The sequence below is a fragment of the Anabrus simplex genome, chromosome 1 (assembly GCF_040414725.1).
Source record: "Anabrus simplex isolate iqAnaSimp1 chromosome 1, ASM4041472v1, whole genome shotgun sequence".
Classification (NCBI taxonomy): domain Eukaryota; kingdom Metazoa; phylum Arthropoda; class Insecta; order Orthoptera; family Tettigoniidae; genus Anabrus; species Anabrus simplex.
In genome coordinates, this window is record NC_090265.1 from 1177280176 (window position 1) to 1177296770 (window position 16595).

The following is a 16595-nucleotide window of genomic DNA, read 5'->3' on the forward strand; positions in this document are numbered from 1 at the left end:
CAACTGAAGCCTCTCACGGATTTCTCTCCTTGCTTCTTCTCCTGTATAGGCTCTATATAATCCTATAAGTCTAGTTTTCTCCCTTCTCTTACTTAAAGTTTCCCAACCAATTTCCTCTAACATTTCTAATACACTGCTTTTTCTCCTGAAATCCCCTGTTATAAATCTTGCTGCTTTTCTCTGCACACTGTCTGTTTCTTTTATTAGGTATTCTTAGTGAAGATCCCAAACACTGTTTGCATATTCCAATAATGGACGAACCATACTCAAGTAACTTTTTTCTTTTAATTCTTTGTTGCATCCTTTAAGTAGCCTCATTATGACATGTAACGATCTGTATGCTTTCCCAACAATGTCATCAACATGACCCTTCCAGTGCAAATTACTTTCAAATCTCACACCTAAGTATTTGCACTTGCCATCTTTTGGGATAACTACCTCATCCAAAGTATATTCAAATTCAGTTTTAAAGCTCCTGTTTGTAAATGTTGTAACAGTTGATTTGCCTCCATTAACCTTCATATTATTTTCTTCAACCCATTGTTGGATACTCTCAAGGTCCCTTTGTAATTCTGAAAAATCCTCAATGTTATTTATTTCTCTATAAACAATTATGTCATCTGCATACAATCTTATTTTTGATGTTATATTGTTACCTAAATCATTTGCGTATATTAAGAAAAGTAATGGACCGATTATACTACCCTGTGAAATTCCCTTCCAAACTTTCTCTTCCTGTGATATATTATTTCCTACTTCGACTTTCTGAACCCTTGAATTTAGAAATGTTCTTATCCAATGTATAACCCTTACGTCCAATCCTATTCCTTCCAATTTCTTTAATAATTTTCCATGTTCCACTCTATCAAAGGCTTTGAAAAGATCTATGGCTATGCAATCTAACTGGCCTCCTGAATCCAACTGATCTGATATGTCCTGCTGAAATCCCACCAGTTGTGCCTCACAAGAAAATTTCTTTCTAAATCCGTACTGGCTCCTCATGAACCAATTTTTATCATCACATATCCGTCTGATGTACTCTCCAGTATTTTACAAACTATACTGGTCAGGCTGATTGGTCTGTAGTTCTCTGGTTTCCTTTTATCACCCTTCCTTTATAAATTGGTATTATTATAGATTCCTTCCATTCCTTTGGTATTACACTATTATTTATGACATAGTCAAAGAGAAATTTTAAATAAGGCACTATGTACCACCCCATTGTCTTTAATACCTCCCCAGTAATTTGATCACTTCCTGCTGCTTTTCCTTGCTGAAGCAGTTGGATTTCTCTGAAAATATCTTCATTTGTGAATGAGAAGCTTCTTGTTTCCCTATGTGTCTCTCCCTCTCTATCTTCTGTTACTGTTTCCAACTCCTGACAATCTTCTACTGAATGTCTGAATTCCCTTCTAAATAGATTTGCTTTCTCAGTATCTGTTAAATAGTGTTCACCCCCTTTTCCCACCATTGTAGGAATTTGGACTCCTTTTCCTTTTTAATTCCTAATATATGAATACAGCTTTTTTCCATTTCCCTTTGTGGTCATTACCCTCTTGAAGTATGCCATTCATATAATTCTCTTTTGCTTCCTTTTTCACTCTATTCAGTTCCCTCATTAGCTGTTTTCTAGTTTATTCTCCCTACACTCTTTGATTTTCCTGTTTACTATTCTACATTTTCTTTTTAATTTTCTTATTTCCCTTGTATAATAAACATGGTCTGAGGTCATTTTACCCTTCTTAACAGGTACAAACCTCCTCTCTCCTTCCCAAATGATTCCTTTAAATTTAGCCCATAGTGCATCCATATTATTCCTTTCACTTATCCAACAACTGAATTGTGATTTAAGGTAAGTCCCAAATTCATCAACTTTAGTTTTTCTGTGTAATATCTTGGACCCTCTTATTAAGCACTTTTGGTATGAGTCCTACATCCATTATTACAGCCTTATGGTCACCTATTCCTTCAATTACCTCAGTTTTATCAACAATTTCCCATGGTTTAACCAAGAATACAGGAGGAAAACAGGAGAGCAGCATTGTTAATGGGATAGCAATAAATAATCTGCGATATGCAGATGATACTGTTCTGCTTGCAACAAGTGCTGAAGATCTACAAACATTACTAACCTGTGTGGTTAAACATAGTGCTGCAGCAGGTCTGTGTTTAAACACCTGTTAACTTTTGACAGTAGCTGCCACATTACTGGAGCAAGTCCAGCACTTTAAGTATCTTGACTGCACACTTGAACACAGCTGGAACAATACTGTTGAAATTGGGCCCCGGATTGAATAGGCAAGGACTGCATTCAAGAGAATGAGTAAACTCCTCTGTAACAGGGACTTTAATATTAATCTCCTTCTCCGTTTACTTTGGTATTATATATTCTGTCTTACTTTATGGTGCTGAGGCTTGGATTCTAACAGAGAACACTACCAATAAACTTTGATCACTTGGGATGTGGTGCAACCAATGCCTACTCAGAATGTCATGGGTTGATAGAATACATAACACTTTGTATACACGCAAAACAAATCACTTGTCTCTGTGTCCTATATGTAAAACACGACGGTCAATAAAAGTCTTTGAACAGAAGGAGGGAAATGTTACTTGGAAACATTCTGTCCTGTCACATGCTATGCTTTAATTCAACTCACACTTAGCCTTACAAAATCTGGAAACATAAAGCTGATGTTTTTTATATAAAGACAGGCTAGGAAAACAACAGATAGAGAATCTGCCACCTGGGTGACTGCCCTAAATGCAGATCAGTATTGACTGATTGAAAATATGTAACTGTAAGATTCTTCAGTCTGTTGAAACCAATTTAGTGTAATATAAATTTAGGAAAACCCCAAAAAAGAAATAATAATAATAATAATAATAATAATAATAATAATAATAATAATAATAATAATAATAATAATAATAATAATAATTATTATTATTATTATTATTATTATTATTATTATTATTATTATTATTATTTATTATTATTATTATTATTATTATTATTATTATTATTATTATTATTATTATTATTATTATTATTATTATTATTATTATTATTATTATTATTATTATTAAATATCCAAAGCAGTTTGGAACCCTGTTTTACATAGTATACTAGGGTTGTAGTTAAAATACACATTCAGTTTTACAATGAAAAATAATTCATGTATCAAACTGATGGAAAATGAAGTGGATGAAGTTAATAAAATATTTGTAACAGAACGGCTTCTTAAACAAATGATACAGGGGTTTTGATAATGCAATGTTCTTCTTTCAAATGCACATTCAAACAGTAGGTGATCCACAGTTTGTGAGGATCCGCAAACACACATGTAGCAATCAGGGCGATTAATTCTGAATCAATGCAAATAGTAACCAAATTTGCCATGACCAGTCAAAAATTTCAAAGCTTGGCACCAATACGTTACTTTGTAGGCGGTTGAAAACCTCAGGGAAGAATATTTCTCTGGTAACTTGGCCACTAGTGGAAGAAGTCCAAATGTTGTTCCATTGATGAATTACATGCTTCTTTATGATTTTTCTAGCGTAGCTAGGTGACGTTTTGTCATAAGAAATTTCCAAATTAGATGTAGCCGCTGCTTTTGCCAGTAGATCAGCTTTCTTGTTTCCAGATATTCCACAATGACCGTGAATCCAGTCAAAACAGATGTGCGGACTTTGTTGAGCTGTGGTTCTAATAGCTACAGCTATTGGATTCAGATTATAGTTATTATTTATCGCATTCAGCGCAGCTTGCGAATCACTTAATAACCAAAATTCTTATTGTTAGATTTGCACCATTCGATCGCAGACTTGATCTCCCACAGTTCAGCCTGGAAAATAGAGCATGTAGAAGAGAGTTTGTACTGGGATGAGAACACCTCAGAATCGTTTTCAAGAACAATAAAGGCACATCCAACTCTGTCCTGTCCATCTGTACTTGAACAATTTTCATAAATGAAGTTTTTGAAGAGACTTGGGTGATCAGACTGTAGAAAATGACAAGGTTGCTCTAGAGTGGTATTCAGAATGGGCATTGGTGACACTTTGTTTTTCTTCAAAAAAGTGAGTTCAGCTTTTGCTATCGCCGTCAGAAATAGCGGCTGAATGCCTGCAATAAGAAGAGCTGCATCAGTAGAGGTGGTGCAGTAAGCACGGGAAATACGAAGAGCAAATCCTCTCTGAATTTGCATCAATTTATGCTGAGCCCATTTCTTCTCAAGTGTCATTCAAAAAGAGGAAACACAATACAATATCAGAGGTACAAACGCTGTATCATAAATAATTCTTAGTACCTCTGAATTTAGTCCCCAAGAAGGTCTGCAGGCAATAGCTAAACCTTGCATAAACTTGCTGCCTTTCTGTTGTAGTTTGTTGAAATGGGCCCTGAAGGTTAACTTCTTGTCAAGTACAACTCCCAGATAAAGAATAAGATTTTCAATAGTGATATTTTGTCCATTCATTTTAATATTAGGTTTTCTTAGTTTCCTTCTCCTTGTAACAAGCATGGCCTTTGTTTTCTGGGGATTAAATTGTAATTTATTATCACAACCCCAAGTAAACAAAATGTCAAGAGACAAATTTGCTCTTACACTCAGATCCTGCACATTATCTGCTTTAATTAAAAGAAGGGCGTCATCAGTGTAGGCCATAACTTTACAACCAACAGGAAGATGTAAAGTTAGAAGGTCATCGTATAAAATGTTCCAAAAACCAGGTCTACAGCTAGATCCTTGTGGGTAACCCCTTTTCAGGATCTTTGAAGAAAACACCTATTACCAGATTATACCAGAAAATGATACTATTAATTAAAAACAGGTATAATCTGTTAATAAATGTTATCATTTTTAGGTACTTTCTAAATTTATGTTACACTAAATTAGTTTTAACAGACTCAAGAACCTCACAGTTATAATTTAACTAAATCATCCTCTCTTCCCTGTCATCTGTCTTTCCAGTGCTTGTCTCAGCAATCTTTCTTCTTCTTTCATAGATGACATGTCAGACCACATCACTCTATTTTGTTCTAGTTTGTCATTTATTTTTTGCACATTTAGCTCTTTTCATATGTCTTCATTTCTTACTCTATCCCTTCTCATCTTCTTTACCAGGAATTTCATTTCAGCTGTTTGTATTCTACTCTCATCTCTCTGAATCAATGTCCAGGTTTCTGCTGCATATGTCAGTTTAGGTAAGTAATATCCCTTGTACATTACTTCTTTATCCTTCATTGGTACATCTTTTGAAGTGTTCTACTTTTTCCAGTTCCTTGTCTCTAAATTTGATAGCTCCTTTTCCTTCTTTATTTCCTCTACTTATCACCATTGTCTTGTTCTTCTCTAAACTGACCCTCAATCCCCATTGTTCAATCCTTCTATTCAGTACATTCAGCTGTTGTAGTACATCCTCCTCATCTTCTCCCCAGATTACATCATCATCTGCAAACATCATTACATTCATTCTTCCCCTTTCCATAATCTTCCCTTGCTGCCTTTTACGATGTCATCCATCACCATTATGAACATTAAAGTTGACAAAACATTCGCTTGTTTTAGTCCATTGTCAATTCCAAACCATTCTGTTCTACCCACTGTTGTCTTCACACTGCTGTAACAGTTATCATATATATTTTTTATCATTGTTATTAGTTCCTTGCAAATGCCAATGTATGTCAAGCTTTCCCAAACATTTAATCTCGGAATGCTGTCCTATGCCTTTATACGCATATAGAAGTCATTACTATATCCTTCCCATATTCCCACCTCTTTCCAATGATCTGTCTCAGGAAGAAAATGGGTTCTACTGTTGACCTTCTGCTTCTGACTCCAAGTTGTTCCTCTTGTAACTGACTTTCCACCTTTTCTCTTATTCTTCTTTCTGGTATTCTTTTCATTATCTTGGCAACATGGGAGAATATGGTGATTCCTCGGTAGTTACTGCACATCTTCTTATTTCCTTTCTTGAATATTGATTATATTTTCCCTATCCTGGACACCTTTTTCTCTCTCCATACACACTTGAGCCCACTCATGTCCCACTGGTCCAGCAGCCTCATTAATTTCTATGGCTTCTTCTATTCTCACAGCTTTTCCCATCTTCATCTTTTTAATTGCCCATTCCACATCTGTCATTGAAATGTCTGATTCCTTACTTGTTACTTCTTCTATTCCTGTTGCCTAGATGCGTTCTCCACATCTCTTGTTTCTCACGTTCAGCAGTTCACGGAAATATTATTTTCATCCGTTCATTATCTCTTCTAGTTTTGTCAGTATTACTCCTTCCTTGTTCTTCACAAATCTTGTGTTCATCATTGCATTCCTACAGTTTCTTATAGTTCTAAATTATCATTTTATCCCACAGTTCAAAATATGCCTTTACTTCCTGGGTGAATGTTTCCCAAATTTTCTTCTTTTGTTTGGCTACTACCTTTTTGCAAACTCTTTTTCACTTCCATTTATCTGGCTACTCTCTTCACTCTTTTGTGTTTTCCATTCCTTCCAAGTTTTCTTCTTTTCTTTTACTTTATCTTTCATTTTCTTTTTCAACCATGTTATCTCTTTCTCTCTTACCAGGTTTCTGCTACATATTTCATTATAGGCAAGTAATATCCTTTGTGTAGTTAAGACCTGTTAAAGAAAATACACTTACATTATCCCATTTTCTAGGCCAGAACTGCCCAGAGGAGTGAGAGCTTGAAATGGACATCTCCACCTTGGTAGAGAACGAAGATCAGAGGCTGAGATGCCTACTTTTGTGTCTTAGGATATAAATCCCCCAGTTTTCATGTCTTGCCCTTCCAAAACAAGGGAACCACTTGACCAATCAAATGCAGAGTTTGGCAGAGCAGCATTCACATCTTTTTAGATGAGGATGGAACATCCTCACACCCTTAACATCACAAACAAGGGTTCTTTCTGGCATCATTCCCACTCTCTCTGATGTTCCCCAGAACACCAGAAAGAAGGGTTCCTTCTGGTGCCAGCCGGATGTGCTAGAAAGTGGTTGGCTGTTCCAAGAGCTCTGTATTATCTCAGTGATAAAGTAGTTAATAGTTGTAGAAAACTTAGCATATTTTGTGCGTGTGTGACACATTTAGTTCCACAAATATTGGTGTTTAGTGTTTGTTTGTAGTAATCTGCAAATAGTGATATTTATTTACAATTTTCGCACTGAATAGATCCATAGGCGTTCGCTAGATTACATGTAATTTAGGACAGCGTGAAAGAAGAAATATCTCTTTCTTTTTAATATTATTATTAAAATATCAGTAGGTTTGTTGATAAAATACAAAGACGGGATATTAAAAGGAGTCGTAATATTGACAGCGGTTATAGTCTATTAGTGCAGGCATTTGACAGGGTATTTCAAATAGCAGTTCAGCGGTTCCACCTATCACGAAAGTTATAACTTCTTTAAATAACGTGATACTGTTGTAAATTTTGATTAAACAAGCGATTTCAACAGAATATACAATATTTCACTGGCAAAATATTTAACAGTCTTGTTGTTATTGGCTATTGTCGCTCTTCGTATTCAAATATTGGCATTGTTGGCTACAGTATGAACAAAGGGTATAGTGTAACAAGAAAATATAAACAAAAATCAGCTGATTCTTGTATTCCGATCATTTGTAGTTCTGAGTAGGCAGTTAAAATATCCGTAATTTATATTTCACACCCTTGATCTTTCAGTATTTATGAGCCTTTTCTCAACAAATTTCCAATTTCTTTCAAATCATTTAAGAAAAGCCTAAGGAAAACAACAGATAGGGAATCTGCCACCTGGGTGACTGCCCTAAATGCAGATCAGGATTGATTGATTGATTGATTGATTGATTGATTGATTGATTGATTGATTGATTGATTGATTGATTGATTGATTGATTGATTGATTGATTGATCAATACTTTTGAGAAATTATTGTAAACAACATCATATTTTTCAGCATTTAAAGACACTTTTATTCTCTCTCCCGCGGAGTGGGGAAAATAATAGTAATCCACCATCTGTAATATCACATAACCACATTTCAGTTGAGAACTGTAGGTGTCGATACGGTATATTAGATAGTATCTTGCCTGTTATATTTGTGTGTATTTTTGTGCAAATGGCAGGTTTTATTTCTACTAGAGCATAATAGGATAAAGTAGTACTAATATTAATCTGTCTACGTGTTTAACTTCATGGGTAATCCTTGAGTAGCGGTAGTTCTTGCGAATATCTAACTTTAGGACTAATTGGATGCCGTTATGCATCACTAGACTAAGTGCCAAAAGTTGGTTGTGAGATAATCGCGTTTAAATTTGGTTTTATGTGTAAATTCGAGCAAATGTAATTTTGCTAAATATGGTATTACTGGTGTTGTAGGATAATAGATTGTACCTTCTCACCAAATTTCAACATTTTTATACTCGCACTACATAGATTTTCTTGACGAATGGAATTTAAGGTTTTCCTCAAGTGCGAATAATGTATCACGATGCTACACCAATAACCCCTAACTGTTGAGTATCTACTGAGTAAAACTTCAAAAAATATAACGTGGCGGCAGCCATGATTAAAAACTGAATCTCCTACTGTCTGAAAAGGCCCGTTAAGTGCTTGATCCAGCATGAGCCGCACCACAACTCTGGTACGTTATTCAAGTTTTAGATGGAGAAATTCTAGAAGGGAAGCTATTCTCTAAAATCGTTGCTATAACGACTTACTGATTTGAGGAGTTTCAACTTATCTGACTCAAATACAAATGGTAAGACATGAGCCATTGTAGTCTATAAAATTTTTGAATGGATTTTTCCTCATGATAGGCCTGTTATATTCTGAGAGTACAGTATTGACGTGATGTTTTAAGCCTATGGGTGTTTTGTTCTGCTTGAGATAGGAAATGTGATTAAAGATATTTTCGCCCATAAATACACACAAATCACTGGACAGGTAATAAGATTGTTGCTCTCAGTTCATTCAATCTCGAAATCAGGATCTCCATTAAATCCATCTAGTCATCCATGATGTTAGAATCTGCTTGAAGGATCTGGTAAAATTGTTTGGCATCTGCAGGTATTAGGTGCATCAGCGAACCAAAGTCTCTTAGTTTGGCTTCAGAGATAGGTTTTCCTTTTGCCCACAGGGGTATTAATGCCTGGTGAAAGGGAACTCTACTTTCCCGTTGTTGTCCCTGTCTTGACTTATTTAGATTTACTTCCTGAGATTCACCATCAAATTCTAGAGAATGATTCTCAGACGCAACCTTCTTAGCAAGCTGCATTAGTAGCATTGTCCTTCTCCTTACTTTTGGAAGTACTTGATACATCGCTGAACTTCGTCACTTGATAAACCACTCAATGTATCGCCACGTAAAAATGTCAGCACTATCGAAAACCCGGGTTCCCTCACTATCAACCATGCGCAATGTGAGGAATGTGGCACTTGGTCTAATGATGCAAACTGGAAAGTCGCATAGTCTACTGATGCAATTTACATTTTTACTGATTACCGCATTGTCGCTTAGGTTTTCTGTTTACTAACAACTAACGGCCTCTTGTAATGCAGTGGGGAATTTTTTATAAATAATTCAAGCCTTTCTCTACACGATGGCGCTAAAATCTCAATTTTCGTCAAATGGCGCTTAGTCTACTGATGCATAACTGCATCCAATTAAAATTTTTATTTTTATTTGTGCTTAGTAATGACCTATTATAATTAGGATATGACAGAACGTAGTTTAAAAATGATTGTAGTGTATTATACTAACTTATTAGAAATTAGAGTGCTTATTCTATTATTTTGAGTAGTCTTGTGAATTTCAAACTTTAATTGTAATTTCTTTTTCTCTTTGTACTTAGTAATTACCTGTTGTAATTAGAATACACCTGAATGTAGTTTAAAATTATTGTAGTGAATTGTAGTATCTGAATGTAGTCCGAACATAGTTTAAAATTATTGTAGTATATTATAGTATCTTATTAGAAAATAGTGTGTTTATTCAATTACTGTGAAATATATGTGTAGTACCAGTATAGTATCTGTGGTATCTGTAGTAACTCTCTTACTAGAATTCTGTTGTAGTAATTAGGGTAGACTTAACTACAGTTTAGAATTGTGTAATTCTTGTGTCTTATTCTCTGTTTCCAGTATTTAACCGCAATTTTCATCCTGTTAGGGTGTTGTAGGAATAAAAAATCATACAACTAAGTAGTATCGTAGTGTAGTAGTAGCCTATATTAATTATTTTATTGTCGTGTTATCTTTGTGAACTATCCTAGAAAATATTTCTTTCCTTTCATTTTTATTTTGCACAGAATAAGTTATCTTATTTTTATTTTATTTTCATTATTCAGTAAAGAATGACTAAGGAGTGCAAGTGTAGGAACTGTGAGTGTGGCCAGGCATTAAGTAGTATGAGGGAGGAGTTGGAGAGTTTGAGGGAGATAATTAGGATTCTTTCAGAGGACAGGAAGGAAAGTAGGCCTCCAAACAATGTAGAGGATACAGTAGGTGTAAAAGAGGGATGGGAAGGAAAGACTGGAATTGTAGAAGAAGGTGGTCTAATGATTTAAGGGGAAGGAGATTGCAGGCTAAGGGCTCCATTCAGGATCAGATTTCAGGACAGGCACCTGTGAGAAATCAGTACGAGTCACTGCAGGTAGAATGACCAAGGGAATATGAGGAACAGGGAGCTAATGCTGACAAGTGTGGAGGTAGCAGAAAGGGAAAAGGTAGGAAAGGGAAATCTGGAGTAGTAGATAGGAAAAGACAGGTGGAACAGGGTCATGGGATGGAGAAAAGGGAGGAAGTAGCTTCTGCAGCTATCAGGAAAGATAGGACTGACCAGGAGGGGAGGGGATCAAATGAGGTGGGTAGGGTTGAGGCTCTGGTCATGGGGGATTCCATTGTTAGACATGTGGGGAAAGTGTGTGCAGGAAAGGGTACCAGGGTAGAGTGTTATCCAGGAATTAGGTTAAGGCAGATGTTGAGGAAAGTAGAAGAGAAGGAGGAGGGAAAGGAGAAGGTGGTAGTGTTTCACGTTGGTAGTAACAACGTAAGACAAGCATGTATATGTACCAACATAGTTGGGGATGTGTGGGACCTGGTAAATGCAGCACGGGTGAATTTTAAGGAAGCGGAGATTGTTATCAGTGGAATACTGTGTAGGAGGGATACTGACTGGAAGGTGATCGGGATTTAAATGAGACTAATGAAGTGGGTATGTGGGAAACTGGGAGTGAAATTTCTAGATCCTAATGGTAGCGCAGACGCTGATTCAAAATTATTTGATAAGATAATCAGCTATGTGGGAAACAATAAAGAAAGGAATGTGTTTGAAGGAGGTGATCTCAATTTACCAAACGTCAATTGGGATGGTAATGCGAATGACAGGAAGCATGACCAAAAATGGCAAATACTGTAAGTTAATATGGGAAGGGCATCTGATTCAGAAAGTGATGGAACCAACTAGAGGGAAGAATATTCTGGATGTGGTGCTGATAGAACCAAATGAGCTCTATAGAGAAACTGAAGTAATAGATGTTATTAGTGATCATGAAGCTGTTTTTGTGGTAGTTAAAAATAAATGTGAAAGAAAAGAAGATATTAAAATGAGGACTATTAGGCAGTTCCATGTGGTTGATAAAACAGGCATGAGGGAGTTTTTAAAAAGTAACTATGATCACTGGAAAATTGCAAATAAAAATGTAAACAGACTCTGGGATGGGTTTAAGGCAATTGTTGAGGAATGTGAAAATAGGTTTGTACTTTTAAAGGTGGTAAGGAATGGTAAAGATCCACTATATTATAACAGAGAAGTAAAGAGATTAAAAAGGAGGTGCAGGTTGGAACGAAATAGAGTTAGAAATGGTTGTGGAAGTAAGGAGAAATCGAAGGAACTTACTAGGAAATTGAATCTAGCAAAGAAGTCAGCTAATGATAACATGATGGCAAGCATAATTGGCGGTCATACAAATTTTAGTGAAAAATGGAAAGGTATGCATAGGTACTTTAAGGCAGAAACAGGTTCCAAGAAGGATATTCCAGGAATCATTAATGAACAAGGGGAGTGTGTACGTGAGGATCTTCAAAAGGCAGACATATTCAGTCAGCAGTAGGTAAAGATTGTTGGTTACTAGTTACTAGTGACTAATGCTAAAGAAGTATTAAAATTTACCTATGACAACAACGACATTTACAGTAAGATACAAAGTTGAAAACTAGAAAAGCAGCTGGAATTTATAAGGTTTCGGGGGATATACTAAAGACAATGGGTTGAGATATAGTACCATATCTGAAGTACTTATTTGATTATTGTTTGCATGGAGGAGCTATATCAAATGAATGGAGAGTTGCTATAGTAGCGCCTGTGTATAAATGGAAGGGTGATAGACACAAAGCTGAAAATTACCGGCCAGTCAGTTTGACATCCATTGCATGTAAGCTTTGGAAAAGCATTCTTTCTGATTATATTAGACTGTTTGCAAAATTAATAACTGGTTTGATATAAGGCAGTTTAGGTTTAGGAAATGTTATTCCACTGAAGCGCAAGTTGTAGGATTCCAGCAAGGTATAGCTGATATCCTGGATTCAGGAAGTCAATTGGCCTCTATTGCAATTGACCTATCTAAGGCATTTGATGGGATAGATCATGGGAGATTACAGGCAAAAATTAGTGCAGTTGGAATTGACAAAACAGTGACTGAATGGGTGGCTATATTTCTAGAAAATAGAACTCAGAGAATTAGAGTAGGCGAAGCTTTATCTGCCCCTGTAATAATTAAGAGGGAATTCCTTATGGCAGTAATTTTGGACCTTTATATTTTCTTATATATATTTCAATGATATGTGTAAAGAAGTGGAATCAGAGATAAGGCTTTTTGCAGATGATTTTATTCTGTACAGAGTAATAAATAAGTTAGAAGATTGTGAGCAACAGCAAAATGACCTCGATAATGTTGTGAGATCGACAGTAGGCAAAGGTATGATGATAAACGGGGTTAAAAGTCAGGTTTTGAGTTTCACAAATAGGAAAAGTCCTCTCAGTTTTAATTACTGTGTTGATGGGGTGAAAGTTCCCTTTGGGGATCATTGTAAGTACTTAGTTCTTAATATAAGGAAAGATCTTCATTGGGGTAATCACATAAATATGATTGTAAATAAAGTGTACAGATCTCTGCATATCATTATGGGGGTATTTAGGGGTTGTAGTAAGGATGTAAAGGAGAGGGCTTATAAGTCTCTGGTAAGACCCCAAGTAGAGTATGGTTCCAGTGTATGGGACCCTCACTAGGGTTAGTTGATTCAAGAACTGGAAAAAAGAAAAGCAGCTCGATTTGTTCTGAGTGATTTCTGATGAAAGAGAGTAGCATTACAAAAATGTTGAAAAGTTTGGGCTGGGAAGACTTGGGAGGAAGGAAACAAGCTGCTTGACTAAATGGTATGTTCTGAGCTGTCAGTGGAGAGATGCCATGGAATGACATCAGTAGACGAATAAGTTTGAGTGGCGATTTAAAAGTAGGAAAGATCACAATATGAAGATAAAGATGGAATTCAAGAGGACAAATTGGGGCAAATATTCATTTATAGGAAGGGGAGTTAGGGATTTGAATAACTTACCAAGGGAGATGTTCAATAAATTTCCAATTTCTTTGCAATCATTTAAGAAAATGCTAGCAAAACAACAGATAGGGAATCTGCCACCTGGGAAACTGCCCTAAATGCAGATCAGTAGTGATTGATGATGTGATTGAAGACATGAGAAATAGAGAGACATGCTTTCCATAGAGTGTTTAAACAGTTATTTTCTCAGTTTTACTGCATAGAAAAAAATTCCACTTTCTTTGTAATAATAATCTGCAGAACAATGACTCAGTTTTCTTTATAATAACACTGATAAAAACTGGTACAATTAATGAGCAAACCTGAGAGATGTGAGAAAAAGTACTACAGTAGTTTATTTTTCTACCATAGTTACACAGACTGCATGTCCATGGTAAGGAGTTAATATTATTTCTGTTATTGGCCCTGTATAAAAATGTTCCAAAATCTCACTTTAACAACTTTCATCATAATCAAACTGCCTACATTTTGTCACTTCTTGATCCTTCTATGAACTATGGTTAAAAATAAAATAAAAAATGTTTACACTTTCAATAGAATTATGTTTACATTATCAATAATGTCTTTCTTTTTTCCTAAGGATCGCAGCTATTTGAATATAGGAACCAAAAAGTCTCGTAGACTTCCAAAAGATGGAGGAAAATCACTGAAAATCAGGAGGATCACAAAAGATGATGAAGGAGTATACACCTGTCTAGCAGTTAATGAAGCTGGTCGTACGAGTGCAGACATTACAGTTAAAGTGTTAATACCTCCAAAATTTGTGAATTCTGCACCACTGCTAACAAGGAATGAGTTGATAGGTGCAAGCATCATGCTAGACTGTTCCTCCACTGGTCTTCCAGAACCTAAGGTGAGCTATATTAACTTTTCTTTAGTCATGTGATATTTTCCTCTGTGTTGCAAATTACACTGATTGACAGAGCAAATGCAACACAAAGAAGGAGTGGTCAGAACTTTATGCCGATTGCAGGGTAGACTGACGTCACTGAGGTATGCTCATGATGTGAAATGCGCCGCTGTGCTGCTCACGTAGCGAACGATAAATGGGACACGGCGTTGGCGAATGGCCCACTTCGTACCGTGATTTCTCAGCCAACAGTCATTGTAGAACGTGTTGTCGTGTGCCACAGGACACGTGTATAGCTAAGAATGCCAGGCCGCCGTCAACGGAGGCATTTCCAGCAGACAGACGACTTTACGAGGGGTATGGTGATCGGGCTGAGAAGGGCAGGTTGGTCGCTTCGTCAAATCGCAGCCGATACCCATAGGGATGTGTCCACGGTGCAGCGCCTGTGGCGAAGATGGTTGGCGCAGGGACATGTGGCACGTGCGAGGGGTCCAGGCGCAGCCCGAGTGACGTCAGCACGCGAGGATCGGCGCATCCGCCGCCAAGCGGTGGCAGCCCCGCATGCCACGTCAACCGCCATTCTTCAGCATGTGCAAGACACCCTGGCTGTTCCAATATCGACCAGAACAATTTCCCGTCGATTGGTTGAAGGAGGCCTGCACTCCCGGCGTCCGCTCAGAAGACTACCATTGACTCCACAGCATAGACGTGCACGCCTGGCATGGTGCCGGGCTAGAGCGACTTGGATGAGGGAATGGCGGAACGTCGTGTTCTCCGATGAGTCACGCTTCTGTTCTGTCAGTGATAGTCACCGCAGACGAGTGTGGCGTCGGCGTGGAGAAAGGTCAAATCCGGCAGTAACTGTGGAGCGCCCTACCGCTAGACAATGCGGCATCATGGTTTGGGGCGCTATTGAGTATGATTCCACGTCACCTCTAGTGCGTATTCAAGGCACGTTAAATGCCCACCGCTACGTGCAGCATGTGCTGCGGCCGGTGGCACTCCCGTACCTTCAGGGACTGCCCAATGCTCTGTTTCAGTAGGATAATGCCCGCCCACACACTGCTCGCATCTCCCAACAGGCTCTACGAGGTGTACAGATGCTTCCGTGGCCAGCGTACTCTCCGGATCTCTCACCAATCGAACACGTGTGGGATCTCATTGGACGCCGTTTGTGAACTCTGCACCAGCCTCGTACGGACGACCAACTGTGGTAAATGGTTGACAGAGAATGGAGAACCATCCCTCAGGACACCATACGCACTCTTATTGACTCTGTACCTCGACGTGTTTCTGCGTGCATCGCCGCTCGCGGTGGTCCTACATCCTACTGAGTCGATGCCGTGCGCATTGTGTAACCTGCATATCGGTTTGAAATAAACATCAATTATTCCTCCGTGCCGACTCTGTTTTTTCCCCAACTTTCATCCGTTTCGAACCACTCCTCCTTGGTGTTGCATTTGCTCTGTCAGTCAGTGTATTTTTGTTTTATTTTGACAAACTTGTTACTCTTGATACCTTCCTAGTTATAGTTTCAAGACTGAGGGGAGTGAGTACATCAATGTGAGTTGAGACCAGTAGTGAGTAGGAAAGATATCTTTTTCATTAGCTTGCATTAGCCCAAAAAATATCTCTGCCACGAGACCATTCTCGGTTACTCAGTTTTCTTTATTTGTTGGTTCAGGTCTTGAGTCTTGGGTGTGTTTGATGTGATTGTGGCATATTGCTTAATTGTTAAAAGACATTGACAAGAAGGAGTAGAAGCAGATTACTGGATACTGGATATTCTCGTTGAAGAAGAGGAAAGTGATAAAAAATCAACCAGAGGTGAATGTCAAAAGTCAGACAATGATGAATATGATAGGCAAGAAGATATTAATTATAACACAAATTCTAAACAATTAGATGACATCTTTTCTGGTGAAGAAAAATTCTCCGTTTCTCATTCTGTTCCAATAGAAGCCAACTACTGCTATTGCAGTCCCTGAGGAAGCAGAATCTCAGAAGCAAAATATAATATCTTGTAAAAGAACGTGAGTTTCTTCAAATATTAGAGGAGATGCATCAGAAAATCAAGCAGTAGGAAGCAACTCTTGTGATCTTCTTACTAACGTAATAGATTCTTA

The 16595-nt window shown here is 37.4% G+C and overlaps 1 protein-coding gene across 2 annotated transcripts in view; it reads left to right on the plus strand.

Moving 5' to 3' along the window:
* The window catches only part of LOC136858164 (hemicentin-1), a 709155-nt gene that overhangs the window by 399685 nt on the left and 292875 nt on the right, over positions 1-16595 (plus strand). For both annotated transcript variants that reach the window (XM_067137503.2, XM_067137504.2), the window contains exon 28: positions 14200-14472. In XM_067137503.2, the coding sequence (XP_066993604.2) occupies positions 14200-14472 (273 nt within the window). The remainder of the gene's footprint in view (positions 1-14199; positions 14473-16595) is intronic.